This window comes from Manis pentadactyla, chromosome 14, assembly GCF_030020395.1.
Source record: "Manis pentadactyla isolate mManPen7 chromosome 14, mManPen7.hap1, whole genome shotgun sequence".
Classification (NCBI taxonomy): Eukaryota; Metazoa; Chordata; class Mammalia; order Pholidota; family Manidae; genus Manis; species Manis pentadactyla.
In genome coordinates, this window is record NC_080032.1 from 77,050,721 (window position 1) to 77,075,625 (window position 24,905).

Below are 24,905 nucleotides of genomic sequence, written 5' to 3' on the forward strand. Positions count from 1 at the left end.
TATTTTTAGTAGCCTCAAACAGGAAGCAACCCAGAAGTCCAATTATAGGTAAATGGCAAAACACAGTCATGCTGTGCTATTCCATTTACATAAAATTCTAGAAAATACAAACAAATCTACAGGCATAAAAGCACAAAAATGGGTTGCTGAGAGGGTGTAGGTTAGTAGAGGGGGATGGGAGGGTGGAGAGAGAAATTTCAAAAGATAATTTTTTAGAAGAATGGAAATGTCTCTTGATTGTGGTGATGGATTAAGGGATGTAAGCATATATGAAAATCAGGAAAACTGCACTTTAAATATGTGCAGGTTATTTTATTCAATAGCACCTAAAGAAAGCCATAAAACCTGGAAAAATGAACAAATCTATCAGAGAGATGATACTTGGTCACCTACTAGGAAAACTTGAATGTAGATATGATTCACAAATGCCTAGGAAAGCACATTGCCTTCTTCTTAACAGGAAACTAACTCTGCTAAACCAAGAAGGCCTCAGTTTAAGTAAACAAATGATTTGAACTGATATTAGAAAATAAATGTGATTCAAATCAGTTTGAAAAAAAGAAACAGGAAGTACAAAAACTTCATTTAGTACAATCCTTGTATTAACTGAGTAGCTAGACTCAGAAATTGTGTGCTTTTCCCACACAAATAAGAAATAGTCAGAGATTGTTTTCCCAGCTGGAACTCAGGCTCCAGAGCTGAGAGCAAGGGACCCCGATATTCGATAGACCTGGGTTCCAATTCAAGCTTCTAGGCTTCTCCAAGTCTCAGTTTATTCATAGGTACAGTAGCTACCTTGGTTATAGTGATGGTTTTACAAATGGCTATATGTGTGGAAACTTACAAAATTATCTCACTATAAATATGCTCTGTTTGTTATAAATCAACTATACCTTAATAAAATTAATTAATGTGATCAATTAATCCAAAAAAAAGAAAACTGTCAAACAACATAAGAGTAAATACATGGATGGCTAAACATCATCAGATACTTAAAGAAATATATGGACCAAAGCAAACATTCAAAAGCAAACAGAAAAGAACCTAAAGGAAAAGGAGACACAAAGGGAAGAGAATATTAAATTGAAAAAGAAAAGAGAAAGCTATAAATAGTATCCTCAGGGTGGACATTGTATCAGTGAAACAAAAAAAGGGTGCTATGAAAAGGACACCAGAATGCAAGACATCTTGAAAATTTTTAAAATATGAGTGTCAAAGTTAATTTTTTAAGGAAAAGTTAGTAGATTAACCTTAGGATATACTCAAGAAGTTTTTTAAAATTAATGACATGGAGAACTGCAAGAAAACAAATACAAGGTATCTAATAAATCTGATTTTCAAGAGTTTTTTGGGAAATGGGTGGGAAATGGGTGGGAAAAAATTATCAAGAAATAATTCAAAAATATTTCCCAAAATTAATGGACACAAATTTATAGATTAAAAGTCACATTGAGTTTCCAGCTCAATAAATGGAAAAGACCTGTACCAAAACACATTAGCATGAAATTTCATATATCAAGAACAAAGAGAAGATCCTAACGGCTTCCAAAGAGAATTTTTTAATCACATATGAAGAATCAGAAATTGCTTTTTCTGTAGCCACACCAATAGTTAGAATACAATGAAGTAATGCCTTTAAATTCTGAATAAAAATAACCTGTTTAGAATTGAATATCTAGATACATTTTCAATTAAATGTAAGATTAAAATAAAATTATGTTCAGAGAGAAAAAGCCTTAATCTTTCAGGTACCCATTCTCAGGACACTACTTTAGGATATATTCCATCAAAATAAGGGTGTAATACAAGAAAGCTAAAAGAAGATATTCAAAACAGAAGAATGGTTATTTTTCTAGAATATTTCTCAATATGACAACAAAGGGAATGAACAACCTGTAGCAATCCTAGAAAGCAACCAGTCCAGAGAAGAAGAGGAAGCCCGAGGCTCTAGGAGAGACACCTTAGTGGGAGTGGGAGGGGAGAGGGGACGTGGAAAACTAAAATATTGCCACACGAAGTTAACTTTGAGACAATTTCCCACTCTCTGAGAAAACTTGTAAATCTGAAACTCAACAATAAAAAATGAGGCAAATATTAATTAGAAGAAAAACAAAAGTTTGCATAAGAAGAGAAATATCATAATATACTATTTGGTTCAGTAGTGAACAGTGTAGTCATGAAAACATGCACCCTCACCAGAAAGCAATAAAGCTGTCAAAGTGCTAAAGGTAAAGTCGAAGATACAGAAGCCACCTGGAAGGGACACCTATTGGCCCAACATGGGATAATTATTTTTATCAGCTTTTTTTTTTTTGTCTTATTGAGGTACAATTGAAAACCAAAATTGTAAGGCATTTAAAGATTACACCATGATGATTTGATACACATACATACTGTGAAAAGATTTTCACCATCATGTTAACCAACACATCCATCACCTCATGTATTCTTTCTGTATGTGTGTGTGTGAGAACACTTAAGTTCTACTCTCTTAGCAAGGTTCAGTTATACAATACAGTCTTATCAATGATAGACAGCGTGCTATCTAATGTTATACATTAGACATAATGTATATCATCTTACCACAAGTTTTGTACACTTCTATCAACCACTCCCTATTTCCCCTATCCACCAACCCCTGGCAACTACCATTCTACTCTCTATTTCTATTGGGCCAACTTTTTAAAATTGTTTTTAGATTCTTTATATAACTGATACCATGAATTATTTGTCTTTCTCTCTCTGGTTTATTTCATTTAGCATAATTCCCTCAAGGGCCATCCATTTGTTTCAAATGACAGGATGTCCTTTTTTTTAAGGCTGAATAATATTCTACTAAATATATATATATAATGTACATAAAATATATATCTATTATATATATATATATAACAGATATATATGTACCACATCTTCTTTATCCATTCATCTGTTGACAGAACTTAGGTTGTTTCCATGCCATGGCTATCATAAATAATGCTGCAAAGAACTTGGGAGTACAGATATCTCTTTGAGATAATGATTTCATTTCCTTTCATTTCATTTAGATGACTTCAATACCCAGAAGTGGGATTGCTGGATCATATATCTATTTTTAATTTCTTAAGGAACCTCCATACTATTTTCCATAGTGTCTGAGCTAATTTATATTTCCACCAACAGTTCACAAGGGTCCCAAAATGGGATAATTTGAACATCCAAAAGAAAAATGGGATCAAAACACATATGTGCTAAAATACATGGGTTCACAATGAGACAAAGAATAGAATTCTTTGGTTATCTATGGAGGATGCTGGGGAACTAGTTCAAAACTGTGTAATGAAAACTGGCAAATAAGAAGAAAGAATAAGGCATTTATCTTGCATTTCTTTTAAAACTGTACCTCAAGGTAGCTAAATACTTAATGAGGGCTGTTCTCCATTATTAAAGAATTTTAGCTAATAAATATTGAAGGGTTAATAGAATTAGATTATCACTATCTTGCAACCTGTAATAAAACAATGATTCCAGGCAATTATTACCAATGGTTGCTAAAACCAGTAACTGAAGAGCTAATGGAGAACTCAGAATGGGCAATGTGGCTGACAGCATTTGACCCCAGTGATCAATCTCAACATCACAAAAGATATTCAGCCATATATTGTGTGTCCCCTGATGCAATAGGAAATAAACAAAATCAAGTGTAAAGCATTCTCACTTGAATCAGATCAAACTTCTAGACCAACCAGTATGGAGAAAATACAAGTGAGAAAGGAACAATGCTAAATGATACCACATATATTACACCATCAGCAAAATCCAGGATATGTGAAATTCACACAATAAACAACCTAGTTTCTTTAATAAGTCAGTGGTAAGAAAAAAAGAAGGGGATGTTAATATTAAAAGAGTCATAAGAGACAGAGTAACCAAATGCAATATTGTTTAGATATTAATTCTTGCAAATCAATTCAAAGTCTTTTTCCAGGCAATTGGAAAATGTGAACACAATGGAGTACTTAATGATATTAAGGAATTACGGCAAACTTTATTTTGGTTATATACGGTTTTGTAACTATGTTGTATAACGCATCCTTATCTTTTATGGCACTAAAGAAATTTTCATACAAAATTATATAATGTGTAGGATTTGTTTTAAACAATCCAGAGTAGGAAGAAAGTAAGTGTGGATGTAGAGGAAATCGGATAGACTTATATATTGATAATTGTGGAAATTTTATATACATTTGAAAGTTTCCATGACAAAAGTTTAAAATGAAAATACAAAAAAGGGCACATTTTATAATGATATAATACAAATGTTACAGTGTAGGTAAAATTGCAGTATTTCCAGAATCTCTCACCTGGCTTTAGTGCATCTCCATATCAACAGGCATTCCTAAGGGGTGAAGAGTTAGCTCATCTCCATATCAGTGGGTAATTACCTGGGCTGTGGAGGGCTTATCTGAACCAGAGAGGTTGGGGGGAGGCTTCACTTGCTTCTGCCTAAGCAGCAGAGAGATGGCCCCCGGACCACTCTTCGTAAGCAATAAATGGGTTTTAAACTTTATTTCTCCCTTTGACTGATTTCGGTTTCAGCTTGGTATTTTGCCCCAGGATTTCCTTCCCTGGAGTTACATTCAGGAAAAATATTTTAGGAAGGTGGCATAAAAGACAAGTGAGGGTGTTAGATGCAGAATCTTCATCTTCCAGACTAGGATACCAACATATTACACTGAAAAGTGATAAATCAAGACTGTCCAGAGAAGTCATTATTTTTAAAATGTGGAGAAACAGCTAAAATAGTTCAAATGATTGCCTGCAGAGGACAAAATTCAGACATAGGCAGAAGGAAGACAGACGGCTTTTGTTTTTAGTATTAACCTTGTAATACTGTGATACAATGAGGCATAAAAAATACATATTTGGTCATACATATATATATATATGTAGTCTTAAAGGTGAAATGGGTGTTTTGTCATGTTAATGAGAGATTTTTTGGACCCCTCCCCCCCACCCAAGAGCAGGGTCTTGGGGCTGAATCGGCCCATGGCCAATACTTTAGTCATCATGACTGTGCAATGAGGCCCTCACAGAAACCCCTGAGAAGAGCTTACCGCTTAGAGAGCTTCTAAGCTTGGGGAACCAGAACACCTCCATGTGCCACTGAGCCGGGCCCCAAGGTCCACTAGGACAGAAGCTCCTTTATTTGGGACCTTGCCCTGTGTATCTCTTCATCTGGCTGTTAACTTTGTATCCTTTACGATATCCTTTATTAAACTGGTAAAGGTAAGTTGTCCTGAGTTCTATGAGCTGCTCTAGCAAATTAACAGAACCCAATGGGGAGGTCGTAGGGACCTTGCGACAGATGTCTGGAGGTGGGGGGTGGAGGGCAGTCCTTAACCAGGGGAATCTGGTGCTGTCTCCAGGCAGATGGCATCAGAATTGGGTCGAGTTCTCCAACACCCTGCTGGTATTTAAGAGAATTGCGTGGTGTTATGTGTGGGAAGACCCCTTGACACATATTTACACACGTTTGAATCTGGTCTGGTAACCCGGATGGAGTTTACTACTATTACTGCTGTGTATAATATATATAAGACACCATTTGTTTTTTCAATTGTAAATACACACAAATTCGATAAAAATAGAAATCATTTTTTAAAGATACATAAAATATCTTTTACTTTTTTTAAATATCATGGGCAGAAGTCTATTAATTCCTATTAATTATATCCTAACCTGGCACTCATTTTTACCCTGAATTTCCTTTCATTTGTTCCCCATGCCTAATCCATTGCCAAATCATGTTATGGTCCCAAATATGATTTGAACTCATTTACTTCTCTATGTGCAATGCCGTCAACCTGGCGTAAAGCCTCATTTTGTCTTCTCCGGAACACTGCCACCGTCTCCTCATAGATTTCCTGTTTTCACTCTTGCCACCCTCCAGTCCATTCCATTCCCAGCACAGACTGATGTTTGAAAGCTACAAAACATAACACGTTGCACCACAGCTTAGACCCCTTCCACAGGATTGCATTGCCTTCCAAATAAATCCCAGGACCTTAACACAGCCTCTGAGCCCTCCACCTTCAGTCTCCTGCTTATGTGTCCAGCATCATCTCCCACTGTCTCCTTCATTCACTTCAATTTGCATATACTATTCCTTTTTCTTAAACATTTCCCCTTCCTTCTTTCCTTGGTTATCTCTTACTTTGGATTCCACTTAAATGCAACAGTTTTTTCTTTCTTCCCACCATATTAATTTTTTTCACAGCACTTACCATTTGTAATTGCTTATTTATTTGTTCACTTGCTTAGTCTTTGCTTCCTCCTCAGGCTCTAAGCTGCATGAGAGCAGGGACTTTGCTCACTGCCATTTCTCTAGTACCTAGAATGTTCCCTGTCACACAGCAGGTCTTTAATTCATATTCATTGAATCAATGAATACATGGATTGAACCCTATTATACTTTTTCTCAAACTTTAGTGTGCGCATACAATCACTGAGGGGAAATCTTTTTTTAAATTCACCTCTGATTCAGTAGATCTGGGGTGAATCCTGAAATTCTGCTTTTCTACCGTGCTTCAGGTGAGGCCAACACTGCCTTACTCCCTTTGACTGGCCAGGGTAGATGGGCTTCAAAGATGCATGATAGTCACATATGTCCCATAGGAAGGGGCATATGATCTGGTAGGTGATCTAAATCTCCCCATGCCACATCTGTTTTCACTGGTATAGGAAGCATGTAAGACCTGAAACTCTCTGAGATTTGGATACATGTCAACCTTCCCAAACATAATGCTAGACTAACTTAAAGCCATGTCTGGCTTTAACAAAATTATTTGAAGTATTATAATACAATATGAAATTTAGGAAGCATACAATGTGAAATTTACAGGAAGCAACTGACAATTCAGTATATAGGGATAGAAACCCTCCATTACAAAGAAATAAATATCCTGCGGCAGACAAATGAGAAGTTGAATATCACCCCCCTGTGTAGCTGGATAACCTTAAGTAGTCATTATATTCTCTGATTCTCAGTTTTCATCATTTTAGGGGTGTGAGGATGAAGTGAGGTATCATGTTTCAATTAAATAACTGTGCCTGGCATATCGTGGTCTTTAAAATATATCAAGTCTTCCTATTCCTATCTTAGGTAGAACATCTTCCTTATAACATTAATTTCATAGGGGATAAGAGAGAATCACTTTTTGAATGTTATGTTTGGTACCTTTATTTTTTTTTTATTTTTTATTTTTTTTATTGAAGGATAGTTGACACACAGTATTACATTACATTAGTTTCAGGTGTACAACACAGTGATTCAACATTTATATACATGATAATTCTAGGTACCAGCTATCACCATACCAAGTTGTTACAATATTTTGACTATATTCCTTATGCTATACATTACATCCCGGTTACTTATTTATTTTACAATTGGAAGTGTGTACTTTTTTTGTTGTTGTTGTTGTTGTGAGGGCATCTCTCATATTTATTGATCAAATAGTTGTTAACAACAATAAATTTCTGTATAGGGGGGTCAATACTCAATGCACAATCATTAATCCACCCCAAGCCTAATTTTCGTCAGTCTCCAATCTTCTGAGGCATAACATACAAGTTCTTACATGTAGAACAAATTCTTACATAGTGAATAAGTTACCTGGTGAACTGTGCAAGGGCAGTCATCACAGAAGCTTTCGGTTTTGTTCATGCATTATGAAGTATAAACAGTCAGTTCAAATATGAATATTCATTTGATTTTTAAACTTGATTTATATGTGGATACCACATTTCTCTATTATTATTATTTTTAATAAAATGCTGAAGTGGTAGGTAGATACGAGATAAAGGTAGAAAACAGATGTTTGGTACCTTTAATATTGAGGAAAAAGGAAAATGAAGTAAGTAGATGTGAAGGTTCAAAGCAGTCATTTTGGTCTAAATGAACACTAGAGTATAAATCCAAAAAGTTAAATTTTGGTGCCAGATTCAACACAAATTAGATGTGACTTTGGACAAGTTATTTAACATCTCTGGACTTCTGTATTATTTCTAAAACACTGTATACACTTTGTTAAATACATTATCTTCTTACAGGAAATCATCATTCTTCCAAATCATTTGAGTGTTAGTATGTTTTCTTTCCTTTTGGAGTATCAGTAACTTTCACAGAAATATTAAAATTGCAGAAACATCGAAAAACTTGGATAAGGATTGTAAAAACATTTCTTTCCTCTTGAAATGTACTAAACATCCTCAAATTATATTACTAAGCTTTTAAAAAGTTTATGAAATCAGCTAAATTAATTTTTTACTTAGAAAACTTCCATTGTATTTAGATTACACAGACAGGCACATTTTTACTCACAGTTGGAATTTGTTTTAGTTGCTGTATATGATACTAAGTTGTCATAATGTAGAATAGTAACTTAAACATAACTTAGAAATACAAGAAAAAAAGAACAATTTGGAGAAAATGAAAAATAACCAATTAAATTTGATCCTTAAAAATAATTGTTACATTTCTATGTAATAATGGGAAAAGTCAGTGAAAAATTACTTGACTACATAGATGTGTGTTTCCATTTAAATACTGACAAATGAATTTGATTGAAAATTATAATTTAATGCCTTTAATCCTCTGTCCCCCATATAAATAGCTTTTGAATTCTCTTCTGTGTCCTTTTTATATATCTTCCCTCATACCTCAATCTACTACTGAATGTTCATTGAATTAAGCCTTTGGGGTCATTTTGATTTAGCTAGACTCCTTAATGTCCTTGCCTTCAGTCTTTGCACATGAACATGTTTTTTGTTATTCTTAATCACTTCTTTTTTTTAAATCAATTCCTTACTAAAACATAAATTTAGTCCTTGAAAACTCACTCTGGTATTTTACAAAGATGGCAAATTCAAACTTCTGATGCATGAGACACACCATTAACTGTACAAAGACATTTTGTACCTGCTATGTCAGTATTTACTGATGTGTTAATGTAATAAGGACCCATTTGCTTCTTGTCTATGAGGCACTTTCTATCTATAGGGATGGAAACTCATGACACAGTCTCTCTGAGTTCCCTGATGTCAGAGTTGGGAAAGGTGTGAAGGGTATATAAGACCTAGATTACTTGTTAGCAAGTGGAGGGGTGGATACTCTAGTGTGCAAGCTTGGGACTTTTCATGCAGCTTTCTTGCTGTCAGAGGCATTTTCTGATATTGCTGACACTGAAACATCAACAGGTAAACGATTTCCTTTTTACGGGAAAGATTATTTAGGGAGGAGAAGACTTGCAATTAAATATGTGATTTATTTGAAAGAAAGGCTAAAGGGATAACACATTATAACATTAATTGTCCAGATTGTTTAGAGAAGGAAACTGGGAAAGTGAACATTTTTGAAAATATTTGAAAATTGTTTGAATAGTGTGAAAGGACTATATCAACATTATGATCTTTGGAGATTATATTTAAAAAGAGATCTTTTTAAAGTAGGCTCTAATTTCAAATGCCATAAATCAGAGCTCGAAGACATTTCTTGATTTCAGTGCTGAGTTCTTCTTTTCAGAAAACTTGCGAAGCAATGAGCATCCTGAAGCTGCCGGTAGTTCTCACGGTGCTCTCGGTTGCATTAAACCATCTGAAGGCTACCCCCATGGAAAGGTTAGTAACTTTACAATCCGTCTCTTTTGTAAAGTGTGAGATCATTAGAATTAAATACTAGAGTCTAACTAACAGCCCTGATGGCTGCTGATAGTTCTCACTGAGCTTTCTGTTGCATTAAACCATCTGAAGGCTACCCCCATGGAAAGGTTAGTAACTTTACAATCCCATCTCTTTTGTAAAGTGTGATACAGTTAGAATTAAATACTACAGCATAACTAAAACCCTGATGGCATTCGATTCCTGATGAAATCATGCTTAAGGAACAGTACATTAAGCTGTTCAACTGTTCTGCGAATTCTGTGTTCTTCAGGGAATGATGTCAGTCGTGGGTGAAACTTCTGACAGACAGGAATGGATAGGTTCAGTTTTGTCAAGAAATACACTTTTGCAACTCAGAGGGTCAAAGCCAGGACATGACACAGGAAGAACCAGAAGGTAGTCATTTCTACTAGACTACCCTTATTCTCAAATCAACTAGAGGAAATCAAAGCATGTATTTTGTATCAAGTGGGATTTTATTGTATATTTACATAGACTTTTTGTTTTTCTCAGGGGGCTCTGGCAATGTCCAAACATTTAACATCTCCTTCTGGAAATTGAAATCATAGAAATAAACAAGGGGCAAATCAAAAATTTTAAGAACTACTTAAAAAGCCTTGCTCTTAGGAGATTGTATATCATTAACTGTTTCATTAATGAAACTGTTTCATATAATGAAATAGCTGCTCTAAATGTAAATGAATACCACTTGAAAATGTTTTCAATCAGGAGCATGTGCGTCAGGATTCCCTTGGAAAACTTATTTTTGAAAAGCGTCATGTCATTTAAACAGTGATTTTAAGCAAGTCTAAAAACTATTTTGGGTGAAAATGTTAACAGTAATTACAGCTTTCAAGGGGAAAGGTTTTAAAACTGTAATTCTCCATTTATTTAAAATATTCTAAAATCCAAATTCATGCATATGGCATAAACAATATAATGAGGATTTCAATCAGTTAGACTCCTTGTAGTCTTGTGAGACTAATCTAATACACTTTAAGACAAAGAAGAACAAAGCTTACTTTTGAAAAGAGTTTGCTTTAAGTCATATCTGAACTCTCCTCAGAATTATCAGCATCACCAGAAGATTTTCTTTGTCATTTCTGGGCTTATCTGGTTTGCAGGATGTTCTTCGCAGAATTGACTATGATTTTCAACTGGATTTTTTGCCAGTAAATATAACTTAGAAACTGACATGAAGCTTCTGGTAAACTAACAGAACTATTGAATGATGACACGAAAATTAGCAGTATTACCTTGTATTTCTATCTATATCTTGATCTTTTCATTCATTAGAAATAGACATTTGCTGAGCACCTTTACCCTGTATGTCTTTATCTGTATTAGTTTATTATTATGAGGTAAACTTCACTCACACACAGAATAGTATATAACATTATTTATTATCAAATTATTTTCATGCTAGTCTCACTATCTCTGAACTTCTATGAGAAATACTTGTAAACATTATTCAGATTGTTCTTTAATGAGTTTGCTAAAGTCACTATGCTTGGTCATTTTTTAAAAGGGGGTTGGGGCGAATTTATCATCCTGACCTGTTCAATCATGTAATAGTTTATAGATTTCACAAAAAAGCTGAGAAAGCCTATGTAGAAAACGTCTCAAAATGTAAACACCTTTAAAAGACAAAGCTGATGTAGATTTATTATTCACTGTCATTTTTGACGTAAAATTCAGTCATCTCATTTGAGATCTTTTTAAACTTTTATACAGTTATGAGATGGGATTAAGAATAACAAATTGACTTCACCAGACAGATCAAGAAATAGTTATGTTGTTTTTATGCTCATTACTGAAGCAAAAGGACCTTACACTTGCCCACCAACTTCTTAACACTGTTATAAAAATGTGCCTAGCAGGTGATCAGATGCAAAACCAAAGTGTAATTACATGGGTTTTAATCTATCGTCACTGGGAATATCCTGTAGGAACTCACACATCTTCACAAATGAATATTAAGAGCTGGGAGCAGGGACACATTTTAAGATCGTTTTTAAAACTCTTGAAACTGAGTTGTTTTCAAAAAGATATAATTGAGGAATTATAGTTTGGCCCATAGAAATAACTGTTCAAACTCTCTTACAGCCAAGAATTTGTGCCTGTGTGTAAGTGCTTAGTAGCTTTAAACTACTGTGTGTCACTAAATGGTAGGCAGGCAGGCCTTGCTAATGAGGAAAAGTGATTTCTTTTACTAACCATTTCAGCCATCTTTTTCCATCTTAATGATCGTTTGGGATACACCTTTGTATACCCTGGCTACTGTTTTTGCATAAAAAGTCTTGTTTGGGAAAGCAATTTCAAAATTATGAAACCAATCATGAAAAAAGCTTTTAATATTTCTTTTAAATTCTAGCTTCTAGCTAACTCAAATAAGGTAACATTTTGTAGGAATGATTTTAAGTCCTATTGCAGCCCTTGAAACCAATTATCGAAGTACAACTCAGCTATTTTGCATGTAGAGTATTTCATATTCTGCTTCAGACACTTGCCAAACATATCTGGGGACAGATATATATCCCTTTGAACCCTCCCAGTGTGACCCATAATTTCCCTTATTGCTTTAGATGTATTAGTTTGAGGTGTTTGGGGTCAAAGTTCAATTCGTGCTGAATTTCAGAAAAAGTTTATTATTTTAAAATTTAATGTCCAATGAGTAAATTACTTGCTCAATTCTTAAAGATATTAAATCAGTCTTCAGATGCCCATTGGCTGTGCTTGCTACACATGCAAAGAGAAGTACTTGAACAGATAAAATGAATAATACTGATATATAGATTAGGTCCCTAGGGGTGTTTCCTTTGTCTAAATAATTGGTTCGTCGGCATGCACTTGTACTCAATAGATACACAGTTCAGTTGAGGCTGCAAGAAAAAGTGTCTGTATTGGGAAGGAAATACAAGAGTCAAATTTCACATGAGATTTGAAAACATGTACTCTGTACAGAGAAACAGATAATGAAGTCCTCTCCACCGAAAATTAATACAAAGTGAGAAAATCCCTTGCATTTTGCCCCCAAGTAGGATTTCCCGCTGACTTCTGGATAGAGCCTCATACCTATATCTCCTTCCCATTTCATACTTATCTCAAGTTTCACCAGTATTTTTATTTCTATGATGCCAAGACCTAAAACCTTTCCTTAGCTTTCCTAATAATCTGCCAAAAGGAAGCACTGTTATTATTCTGTATTTCCCACACTGTTCTGAGAGTACAGCAATACCAAAAGTGGTACAGAAACTTAGAGCTAATGTAAATAAATTCTGTAAATAGAAACAAGTTAAAATTCAAATGAATTATTTAATCATAGTTGTCATTTCTGAGGTACCTATAATGTTATGGTGCAGTTGTTTCAGGCGTCTGAGTGTGGCAAATATTAATACCATTGACATAAAAAGTCTTTTGGTTTTAAATTTAACTTAATCCTGTTATGAAAATTCCTGAAAGCATAGGAGTCACGCAGGTAGTAGAAAGATGATAATGTTCATGTATTTATGCTAAGAGTAATTGAACACCCAGACTATAATAGTGAGAGTGCTTAATAGGATAAATTTGATTCCTCTTAAGGCTTCATAATCCCTGACATTTCTCTCTTACTACTCCTGATTTCACGATCTCAGAGAACTTGACAAAATTAACTTATAATACTTAATTCTTGTTGGAAGGATGTGAGAAGTGAATATATATAAATTTTTTTCATTCCACATACTCCAGGTTACCCATAAATTTTACATTCTATATCCTTTTTATATACCAGGAAATAGATTCATCATCAATACCATTTAGAAGAATATAACACATCTTAAAAATTATTACCCAGAATATATTTTGAATTCCCAAAGAAAGGATCATTCTGGGAGATTCGACATTAGTGGAAGGTTTGTTATATGATTTCCTAGTCAAAAACTGATTTTGCTGCATCTTTGAAACTGTCACAAAAACCTCATTCCATCATCCAGATGTTTCCAGACCAAAAGATCGAGTTACTTATATGAAAATGCTTCCTTTAGTTTTCATCAACATGCTATTTGGTGGATCCCAGCTGTATCCAGTCTTGAGTCTAAGTCTCTAACCTCTCTAACCTGTTCATTGTTACCAGTCATCAGGTGGAAAAGAGGAATTGCAACACGGCCACTTGTGCAACTCAACGCCTGGCAAATTTTTTAGTTCGTTCCGGCAACAATCTTGGTGCAGTTCTCCCGCCTACCAACGTGGGATCCAATACATATGGCAAGAGGAATTCCGTTGAGGTTTTTAACAGAGAACCATTGAATTACCTACCCTTTTAGAGGTCAGTGTGCCTCTACCGTGCTTATTGTTCTTTGTATAAATAGTCTAGTGATTTCCTATATAATTTAACATTGTCTTTTCCATTTCTAGCCTGAATATAGGAGTTCTGTGTCCAGTGTTTGCCACCTTACAAATTGTCATGCTAATAATTGTTTCAAATTTATTACTAATTAAGATCCCATAAGAAAAAGGCACTGTCTTTGAAAGTAAAATGTCCTTGCTAGAGGTTTTTATTTTTAAAATATTTTTTTATTTTGGTATCATTAATATACAATTACATGAGCAACACTGTGGTTACTAGATTCTCCCCGTTATCAAGTCCCCACCACATACCCCATTACAGTCACTGTCCATCAGCGTAGTAAGATGCTATAGAGTCACTACTTGTGTTCTCTGTGCTGTACTGCCCTCCCCATTCCCTGTACCTACATTATGTGTGCTAATAGTAATGCCCCTTTTTCCCCTTCTCCCTCCCTTCCCACCCATCCTCCCCAGTCCCTTTCCTTTTGGTAACTGTTAGTAAGTCACTTCTTTTGCTTATATCTTTATGACCTGAGTTTGAGAATGAAGGGGAAAATGGCAGTTAGAAACTAATAAATTATAAAGAGCAAATAGTGAAGTTAGGATTCTGAATGTTAGAAAACCAGCAGATGGAAGTACTCTTGTCAAACCATCCCTTTTTGTATCAGATTTCCTGAAATGAGATAAAATGTTGTTTAAAAAATTAAATTAAATCCTGCTTCTGATTCAGACAAAATATTTTTTGAATTATGCTCTGCATCATACTTGCTTCTATTTAAGAGGTTATTTGAAAACATAAAAGCAATTTCTGTCCATGAAAGTTCCATTGTGTGTTATCACTGGCAACCTTTGATTAAATGCATATTTTATTCTGCCTCAGTGGCTTTCGGGAGCCTCCATGTCCTTATGCAGGATGTTACCAAAGCAGCTTGTGTTCCTACTAATCAGGTCTTCAATTAAAAGACTACCAACTTCTGGAAACTAGGTAGTGTATGTCAGCTTATTTTCTTTGTTAAACTAATAGGACATTGTGATAGAGGTTACCTGTGTGATGCCCTTTTTTTAAAGGAAGCTCTAGTATTGGACCTAAACTGTAACATTTCACTTTAAGTCCGATTCTCACAGGCCATCTGCTTTTCCCTGACTGTGAGGTAGGCACCTTTGGAAGTGGCATTAAGTCATATAAACTGCTCACGCTGTATTCCTTCCTTTCTAAAGGCGCTCAACTTATATGAAAAAGAAGCATCTCAGTCTTAGTGAGAATCTGGCCCATTGACTTGATTTACACATCAAAACTTTCCCTTGTGACATGTGCTTTAGGTTGCCAAGTAATAGGGTTGTTATTTTGTGAGTGTATAGAGACAAGAAATGGTATATATGTCATGAATTACATACTGAAATAAATGTGTGTATAAGTTCCTATTTGTGATGTTCAACTATTGGCACTTCTTTCAAAGTGGATTTGAGCCCAGCTCTTTTCATTGAGTAAGTTTTAAATTAAATTACAATCATTTAAATTTCCTTATTTGAAAATTGTACTACAGTTGTCATTTAAATAAAATTTCATTGCGTATCACATCTCTATCAACTCTCCAGTCTATTTTCCAAGAGTTAGCAACATTTTAATGAGTACATATGATATTCAAGGACATTTTACATAATAGCACACAATTACCAAGACTAAGACAAGAAGAATTATGTACAATCACTTAACAATCTCTGGCCCTAAGTAGAATGTAGTTGGGGTCACTATGTAACTCATTCCAACTGGGAGGTTTTAGAGAAGAAAAGAGGTTATTGTATTGACACAATGACATTAATAGAAGGTGTTATTCTCAAGTATATTCATTAAATTTATTATCAAAGTGAAACATTTGAACAAATTCAGTATTATTTTCTTAGTCAGTACTTGCAGGCTAGGTAAGGATATAAATACATAAAAGTTGGGAATGCCTTACTGCCGTGGAACTTACCAAATACTTTCCCTGGTTTCTCCTAATTACTTTGTGACAATAATACAAGGGTAGCTTGGCTGGTGTAATTGGAGATGTCAACATTAAGTTTTGGGGGCTCAGTTCCCCCCAACCTTTCTCATTGTGCCGGGTGTTCATGAAACCGCAGATCCCCTTGAGTAACCTAAAGTGAGTGAAGTTCCCAAATACCAATATACATGCTACAAATTATATTTTATTGAACAATTAGAAACACAAATGATTCCTCCTCTATCTTCCATACTGCAATACAGAGTCAGAACCAAGAATTTATTTAGTAATACATTTACTAATGCCACACATTCTGGAAATCTGCTTGAGCATTATGAGAGAACATTGTACAATGAGCCTCTTACTTCTTTAGAGCCTGAAAATCATTATCTAGCAATCTTGCACAAAGGTTAAAGAATGCCTTTTGGTTAAAAGTAGAAAAGGCTATGAGTCCAAAGCTCCTCTGGCTGAGCACAAGGTCAGCTTTTCTTACAAAGCAGGAGACAACATTCTTTTCCATCCATTATTCTCCCTTTCACACACACACACACACACACACATTACCCAAAGCTATGGAAAAATTCATCTCACACTCAGTGCATTTGAAGCAGATGTATTAGTGCTCATCAGTATCGTCCCCTTCCTGAGTATACAAGAGATTATAGTTCTCAGCCCCTTTCATCCAAGTGGGGCCATGTGGTTAATTCTGACAAGGGAGATATTAGCAGAAATGATGAGGGTCACTTCCAGGCTGGCACAGCAGGTAAAAAACTCCACAGCCTATGTTGGAATCTTTCAATCTTTCTCTTTGCTGCAGCAGTTCCTCGTGGACTTCATGGAGAACATTCTTATCAATCTGTCTTGAACATGGAGTGTGACCAAGAAATAAACTTTTGTAACTTTTATCTACAACCTACATTAATACAATAACCAAAGTCAAAGTTTCATACTACCAAACAAATCTATTCTCCCTCTGATGCCACTAAATTTAATATAGCAGAAGGCAGAAAATACAGGAGGTCGGGAAACATTCCCTATACCAATACTGGAAGTTTCCAAATGCACATTTCTTACTACATTGGTCTTCTTTGCTGAATTTTTTTTAAAGGACTTGCTGTTACCCATGAGAAAACATCAAATTCTTTAGCCTGACATTCAGGTCCCTCCGTAATCAATCCCAATCTTCTTGTCCAGCTTTAGTTCACAGCCTTTCACTTATATATATACTTACGTTTTGCCAAACACTTTGATTGTTTTAATTGTATCGATTTAAGTGACATCACTGCATTTTCTCTTCTTTGCCAGTCTCTATCTCTGTCTGTCTGTGTCCTCCATTCTCTGTACATTAAACAACTGTCTCCAGTGCAGCCTTTTGAAATCTTTCAGTGAGAAAGTCCAGAATTGTTCATCATTGCCTTACTGAATATGACTTCCCCACCTTCATCACACTTAAGGATATTTTATAGGTTCAAAAGAAATACATAATTAGAGTATTATCATGATTTTATTTGCATTGAAATATCATGTTACCAGGTTATTGTCATATTGTTAGTGTGGTGGATATATTTCTCCTCACCATTGTTAGGTTCCTAAGGGCAGAGACTAGGACTTTCTTCTCGATTTCACAGGTTTCCTAGTTCATGATCAAGGAGCTTAAGCCTATTTACACATTCTGGAAAAGTTAGGCCACTTAAGCAGTTTCCATCTTTTCTCCTTGGTATTCTTTATCATCTTTTGAAAACAACTTGACATTTACCACCAGCATCTTATGGTCAACAATGGATTAAGCAATTGTGCTACCTAAACATATATAGATTTCAGAAGAAACAAGCACCTAACATTTTATCTTAAGGGATGTTTTGTCATGTAACTAAAGATAAATGATAAATTGCTATGGAATGAATCCTCATTATACCAGAACATATTAATTATGGTTTTTCTTTAAGTTAGTAAATGCTTTAAGAAATGAGTTCCATCTCCCAGTAAACTAAACATAGTATTACACAAATATTTGTTTTATAAAATAATTATTGAAATAGCAATCCTAAATTTCCATAAATGGGGTTAAGTAAAGTCCATACAAAATGGGTTTTCTGGTGGAGTGAGACAGGAGCAAATGGTCATGTTTCTCAATTTTTTGTAAGATAAATTCTCTTTCATTTGAAAAGTGATCAAATATGCTAGCTTACTTCCCATTTACCTTATTGTTGATTTGACCATACATTGAATTAATTAACAAATTTCACAAACAAAATCCAAATCTTTGCCTATTCATCTTTGAAAATTATTTATTTTTGATCACTTTTATGAAAACATAGTATACATTGGTCCTTCCTCTCCATGCTGCTCTGTAACCTATATTATTTGGAAAATGTACTGGCTGAAATGTCTTTACTTTGAAACATTTATTGGTAGTGCATAATGAGATATCAAAGAACATAGTGAGTCTTAGTCCTATGGCATTTCCAACAGAAAAAATAAAGACACAAAGCAACTTAGAAATCCATCCACAACACTCAAACTGTCCTTGATAATCAATCTTGAGAGCTGCCATCAATCAGAGAGAAGTGGTTAAGTTTTGTGTTAAGAATGTTAATTTATTTAGAAGCTAAACAGGAGCTAAGATTTTACATATTAACACCCAAATATTATCCTGTAAGACAACATGTGAATTTGTAAAATAACTGTAGCATTTGGCTTGTAATTAATCTCTGGATTTATATCTTTATATTAATCTACACTTTATATCTCTGGAATTTGGACAACTCTCAATAACTTTTTTAAATTAAATTATACTGTGGCACTTATTCATATGGCAGTTAATATTTTTCCTCTGAGGATTCAGAGATCTTTTCTGCATTCTGGCTGCTGTGCTCCACTATGTGAACACCTACTGTTAGAATTCTGTAAGACCAGGTGAGAATAAGCAAACAAATACAAGCATTGCAGATTACAAGGGGGATCACGAAGTTTTTGGGGAGTGGGGTAGGACCGGGTATTATTTTTTAGTTGAATGTTAGAATTTAAATAGGCAATTCCATTGGTGAAAGGCCACAGCACAGTTTTGGGGAAATGTCAATATACGCTCTTGGACATCTGCAAAATGCTACTGCCTATCTGGCAATGATTTAAATGGGCTTCTCATTATACCTAGGAAGGAAGCCTTTATAATACTGTGTCATTTTTTTTTCTTCTACCAAGGAAATCACTGGATAACAAGGTCCTGTGGAATATTCCATAATGCTTCCAAGACCCTTTGGGCATCTACTCATGGTGGGAAACAGACCAATGTTGGTAAGTGATGGCAAATTCTTTAAAAATTGCAGTCAAATTCTTCACCTCTTCTTAGTTGAATAGGAGTAGTCAACAGTATCCCTTATTATTTCAAACCTGCTATTTCTTCATGATGGCAGAAATGCTTTTGAGGTGAAAAAATAAACTACAGTATGGGCTGGAGGTTTGAATTTGATGTATCATTATTTATCCAATATCTTTTGTATGTCTTAGAAAAGATAAGAAATATACATTCCTCCCGGCACAGGAGGTAGGAAACCCTTCTCTTTCTCAAAGGAGGGTGACACCATTTTACTGCTGGTCATTATGCAGCAAAAGATGGGAGATTTACATTTGTTCCATAGCAAGTCCCCTTGGAGGGACCAGGGGAGAGCTGATGAGTACGGATCTCATTAGCACCACATGACGGGGAGGCTGACAGCCTGGAGTCATGTAGACTTGGGTGACCATGATCAAGTTACTCAGAACCTCTGTTTCCTCATATATGACATGGAAAGAATAATTTTTAAAAACTCAGAGATTGGCAGTGAAGTAGAAAAGCACATGTGTTGGGGATGAAAATAGCTAGGATTTTGGCTACAAATCTGTGCTGCAATTAATGCTGATTCCTTCCCTTTCCCCTTGTAGAGAGAGCTTCTTTCTCCCTAGAAAACATTTCCCACAAGGGCCACTGCCCACAGCAGATGGCACTGGGCCGCACTTTGTAAGAGAGAGGTCCCTGCCCACTGCAGAGTTAAGGAAGGTGCTTGAGGAGCATTTAATATGTTTACAGTGACAGATACTCTACCCTACATTTGAGTGTCCCTGTTGATCCATCTCAGTGTATACTTGATAGGATTTAATTGGGACGCATTCATTGCTAAGCACCCATTGCCTCCCCATTTAGAGCTACATTGATGGCACTGCCAGATGCTGTTTTAAGCTCATTCACCTGTATTATCTCATGTAATCCTTATAAGACCCTATAAAATAAATACTGTTATTTCCAGTTATAAATAAGTTCTGGGGACATAAAGTACTATATGTGACTATACTTACTAGGACTGTATTGTATATTTGAAAGTTGCTAAGAGAGTATATGTTAAAAGTTCTCATGACAGGAAAAATGATGGATATCAACTAGACAATGTCATGGTGATCCTTTTTCAGTATATACATATATTGAATCATTATACTGTACAGCTGAAAATAATATAATGCTATATGTCATTATATCTCAATAGACAATACTACTGTTATCTCTACTTTAGAGATGAAGAAACTGAGGCTGTTTGACCTTGGGCAAATCACTTCGCCTTCTTCTGCCTTAGTTTGTACCATGTACAAACCAAGTGCTATGGTGGAGTCAAGATATTAACCCAAATATTCATCATTCCACACGCTGAGCACCTACTACAGGACAGACACTCTTTGAAGTACTTGGGAGGCCTCAGTGAATGAGACAGACAAAATCCCCCATTCTCATGGAATTTGCATTCTGGTTTTGGGGTGGTGGTGGAGACCAAAGCTGTGCTCTTTGCCACTATGTTATACCACTTCCCACAACCTAAGGGGCTTGTAAAATCTCATCTTCCTTTCACAGCTAGATAAATTTAATCATAAATACTTTGAGGAAAATAAGAAATCAGGACAGAATTAGGAGAAAAATGCCACGATTTTCTAAGTACCATCTACATGCACTTCATATATATATTATTCTTATTCATCACAGAAGCCTACAAGGCAGGTATTTGTTATGCAGCATTTACCAACGGAGACTAGGCAGTTAAACAAGAGCTGACACGGAAATTTCATCCTGTAACAATAGTTAAGGATGTCAGGCATTTCTTTGCTTTCCCAAAACAACCACATCTTTCAAAATAAAGGGATTATATCTTTAAAAGAAAATGCACTGACTTGTCCAAGATCACACATTGATAAGGGCATTCCAAGACTGGAACCCACGTTTATCAGACTCCAAAGAAAATTTCTGTACGTCATGTTCAAACAAAAATATTTTATCCTACTTTCACTGTAACCCATGGTTTATTTTCTGTAGGTCACTGCCAACTGGGTGGCCTCACAACTAGACAAACAGGTCAGGCAAAAGAACAATGGTACAAAAATATTTGTTCAAGTTATAAGAGCTTGTTTGATGTTGAGAATAACAGTCTTGATCCTCCCTAGTAAGGGACAGTTCTGCCTTGTTTTATTTTGTTTCTTTTTAAGGTTTCAATCAAAAGTTTTAAAAAGTCTAATACACTTATATATTTCTAATACTGGAAGATTGCTAGTAGCTTATCCTTATTTCACCCCAAATCCAACTGAGATATTTGAGTTTTCTACTGAGACTTTTATTTCTTTGTTCTGTATACAACTAAGAAAATTTTCTTTTATGGTTAAATAGAAACTGCTGAGTGAATGGGCTCACATCCTATGGCCAGTCCATCAGGTCCTTCCAGTGTGACTTCAGCCTGCATTGTCGTCTGCATTACTCCTGCTTGGCTTATGTATTACCCTTCCACCCATTCCATACCTCTTGCTCACCCACCTCCATACCCTTGGTCAGACAATTTGCTTACCTGGCAGCATTCTGCCCTCACCCTCTGGGAGTCTACACCCAGGCTCTGCTTAAGTGCCACATCCTCCAAGGATCCTCTTCTCTTTCTTTCAGCTCTCCTCTGAATTTACGTGGACTTTTGTCTGTATTACTCCTCTGATACCAGTTTATGAAAACATTTTCCATGTCACTCAGTGCATGTTTATTGAACTCACTTTTGTACTTGAAACTGTCTCAGTGGTTGGGGTTTCAAAAATACCTTAAAGTTCATGGTTTCTACCTTGTCTTTTGGTTTTGCATGGATGGGTGTTATTTCCTCATCCTGCTTGTAAACCACTTGAGATCAAGGACGTATGAGTCATCTCTATAATCCCCACAATATTTAAGCCCATTACTTGCACATAACAGGTACTCAATGTATCCTGGTTGAATAAATGTATTCTGTGAATAGTGAACAAACAAATGAAAGTTATTTCATTTAATAAAAAGTTATGATTTAGTACAGTGAGCTAAAATTGATAGGATGTGGCATCTTACACTCCCTTTGTAAGACAGGGTTAATAACTGTAGGGTTTTATTAAAGAATAGGAATAAATCTGCAGTAGCTGTTATAGCCACGGTAGCTGAACACAAAGGAATGATCTGGTATTACGGTGGGTACCTTTGTTATTAATAGTAAACAAAAAGGATTTAAAGAGAGAAAGAGAAGGTGAAAAAAAGATAAAGGTAGATAAGAAAAGTGGACTCTAAACAATGTGGAAAAGGTTTAAAGAAACAAAAGGTAGATAGAATAATGAAAATAATCTACCCAAATCCTACCCAGGATTTGTATCACGAGACATCTTTCCTGCTCCAATAACCAAGGACACAAAGGCACTTGTCTTGCACAACTACATCTAGAATTCCAAAATTTTGACAGAGCCATTCAAGATGTAGTTTCTGAAAATCCACCCCCTTCCTTGTGGGAATTTTTCTTTTGCTATTTAGAATGAAGTGTATGAACAGTAACTAGTAGCACATAAATCTTAAAAAGGAAATAGCAGACAATATGGAAACAGCACATCTGGTAGAATTTACATGTAAGTCAATTAGAGGAGTGACTATAATTCTAAAAGGATGGAATTTAAGTAGCCAGCAATGTTACCATATAAATAACAAACTACACATTAATAAATTCAATACTTTTAAAATTGAAATCATGGATAAGCATTATAAAAAGGAAAAACAATTTTATCAAAAAATTACAGACTTAAATTTAAAAATTTCTTTTTCATCTTCATAGGCATAATGTCCTGATTATCCTATAGACATGTGATTATGGGATTGTTTAACCGAAATGCTGAAATAATTAGTATGAGGTTACAGAGGCTGTGGCCACACCCATATATAACTGTGTCCCATATCACATTTAACTGTGATATACCTGTACTCTGGTCTGATAATTCACTTCCTTTTATTGAATATATGCCTCCATTTGCAGAAATATGAATTATCTAAAAAAGCAACAAGTCTTGAGCAGAATCTCTGTCTAGAAGTAACCCTCATAATGTTCTATCATTTGAAATTCATTCTTTTGTATTTTAAGGCTTTTTTAGTTCAAGAGTCCCTTATTAAAAAACAAGTCCCTCCTGACAGGGATATCCTTATTATTATCAACCAACACCCTAGTGAAAGTGAGTTAATGGCGGTAAGAACAAAGCCCTAGGAGAATGGGACAGGTGCCTAGAGACAAGAAAAATGGTGAGGGAAAAGGAAGGGTGAGTTATTGAGCTACAAGGACAAGAAGGAGAAGGAGCAGAGAGAAAGGCATAGAAGAGGGGTATGCTACATAATTCATAAGTGGATTTAGTATTGTAATTCATAATATTCTGTAGCCACCTAGTTTTAGTAAAACAGCTGCAAGTAATATGGAGCCAGCAATGGGGGCTCTATATGTGCTTTCGGTAATCAGAGGTACAGGCCATACTGAGGTATTTTAACTATGAATGCCATCATGCATGCTAAGTCATAGGAAAATATTAGATCAAGAATTGGTTACTGTTTGGATTCAGTATTGGATTATTTGGAAATTTAATGAGCTCATAAGATTTTGCATACAGATTAAGGCAATGAGGAAGGTATAAAATAGGAAGTGAAGTCCTGTATTTAATTGTTCTGTCTGGTTTCCTCACCCAGTAATAGCAATTAGGGTTGGGACTAATGTTGCTTCAAATAAAACGTAAGGTAAGATTTGTTCTGTAGCGGCAAAAACTATGACTAATAATATTTGTAGTATAACCTATGTTGGAATATATAGCTTTTTTCAGGTTGGGAATTCTTTGGAGAGGTAGAATTAATATTAGTGAAAGTAACATTAATTCTTAATATTAGTGAAAGAAGCCATGTTTTCAGTGCCAGTAAGGGTGCTGACAAGGAGTCAGAGAATAAAATTAGAGAGAAATTAAGGCTGTTGTCATTAAGTTGATTCAGAAGAAATAAGTTAATAGGCTATAAGCTATATTATTAACTCAATTATAGTATTTTTTGATAGCCATGTCAATGGTTCCACTGTGATTGTTGGAATGATGATTTTTAGCACTGGGGAAGGTTAAGGTTTTGTATGCAGTTGGTACCATAAGTATTAGACACTATGACTAGTAATGATAATAGTAGTGTAGCCTTGCAATACTAGTAGGCTGTAAATACTAGTAAGACGATAGATATACTCACTAGTATGAAGTGGGTATTTAGAATCATTATTATCACTGTCGTAAATAGTGATAATATAATGAATAGTGATAATATCTGGGATTGAGGAGTAGAAGTGTTTTGAAATGTTTAGTTGAAACATAATAAAGTGTTATAACCATTGAGATGATAGTAATAAAACCATGTTGATGGATCCAGTTGTGGCATGTCATTAAGGAGAGGTTTAAACTCTTAATCTTTAACTGAAGAGTTTAATGCTATTAGCTTCTTAGAGTATAGATGCAGATCATTTTTTGAAATATTTTAGTGGAATTAATTCAAGGACAATTGGTCTGAAACTGTGGTTTGACTTGTAGACTTCTGAACATTATCTG

General features: G+C 35.1%; 2 protein-coding genes across 3 annotated transcripts in view; one reads left to right on the top strand and one right to left on the bottom strand.

Annotated features, from left to right (window-relative positions):
* The window catches only part of SLCO1A2 (solute carrier organic anion transporter family member 1A2), a 120,324-nt gene that overhangs the window by 83,554 nt on the left and 11,865 nt on the right, over positions 1-24,905 (bottom strand). The window lies entirely within an intron of this gene.
* Positions 9,384-14,006, top strand: IAPP (islet amyloid polypeptide). The gene is made up of 2 exons (XM_036889508.2): positions 9,384-9,660; positions 13,817-14,006. Exons 1-2 carry the CDS (start codon positions 9,581-9,583, stop codon positions 14,004-14,006), a joined length of 270 nt encoding a protein of 89 aa, XP_036745403.2. The 5' UTR covers positions 9,384-9,580.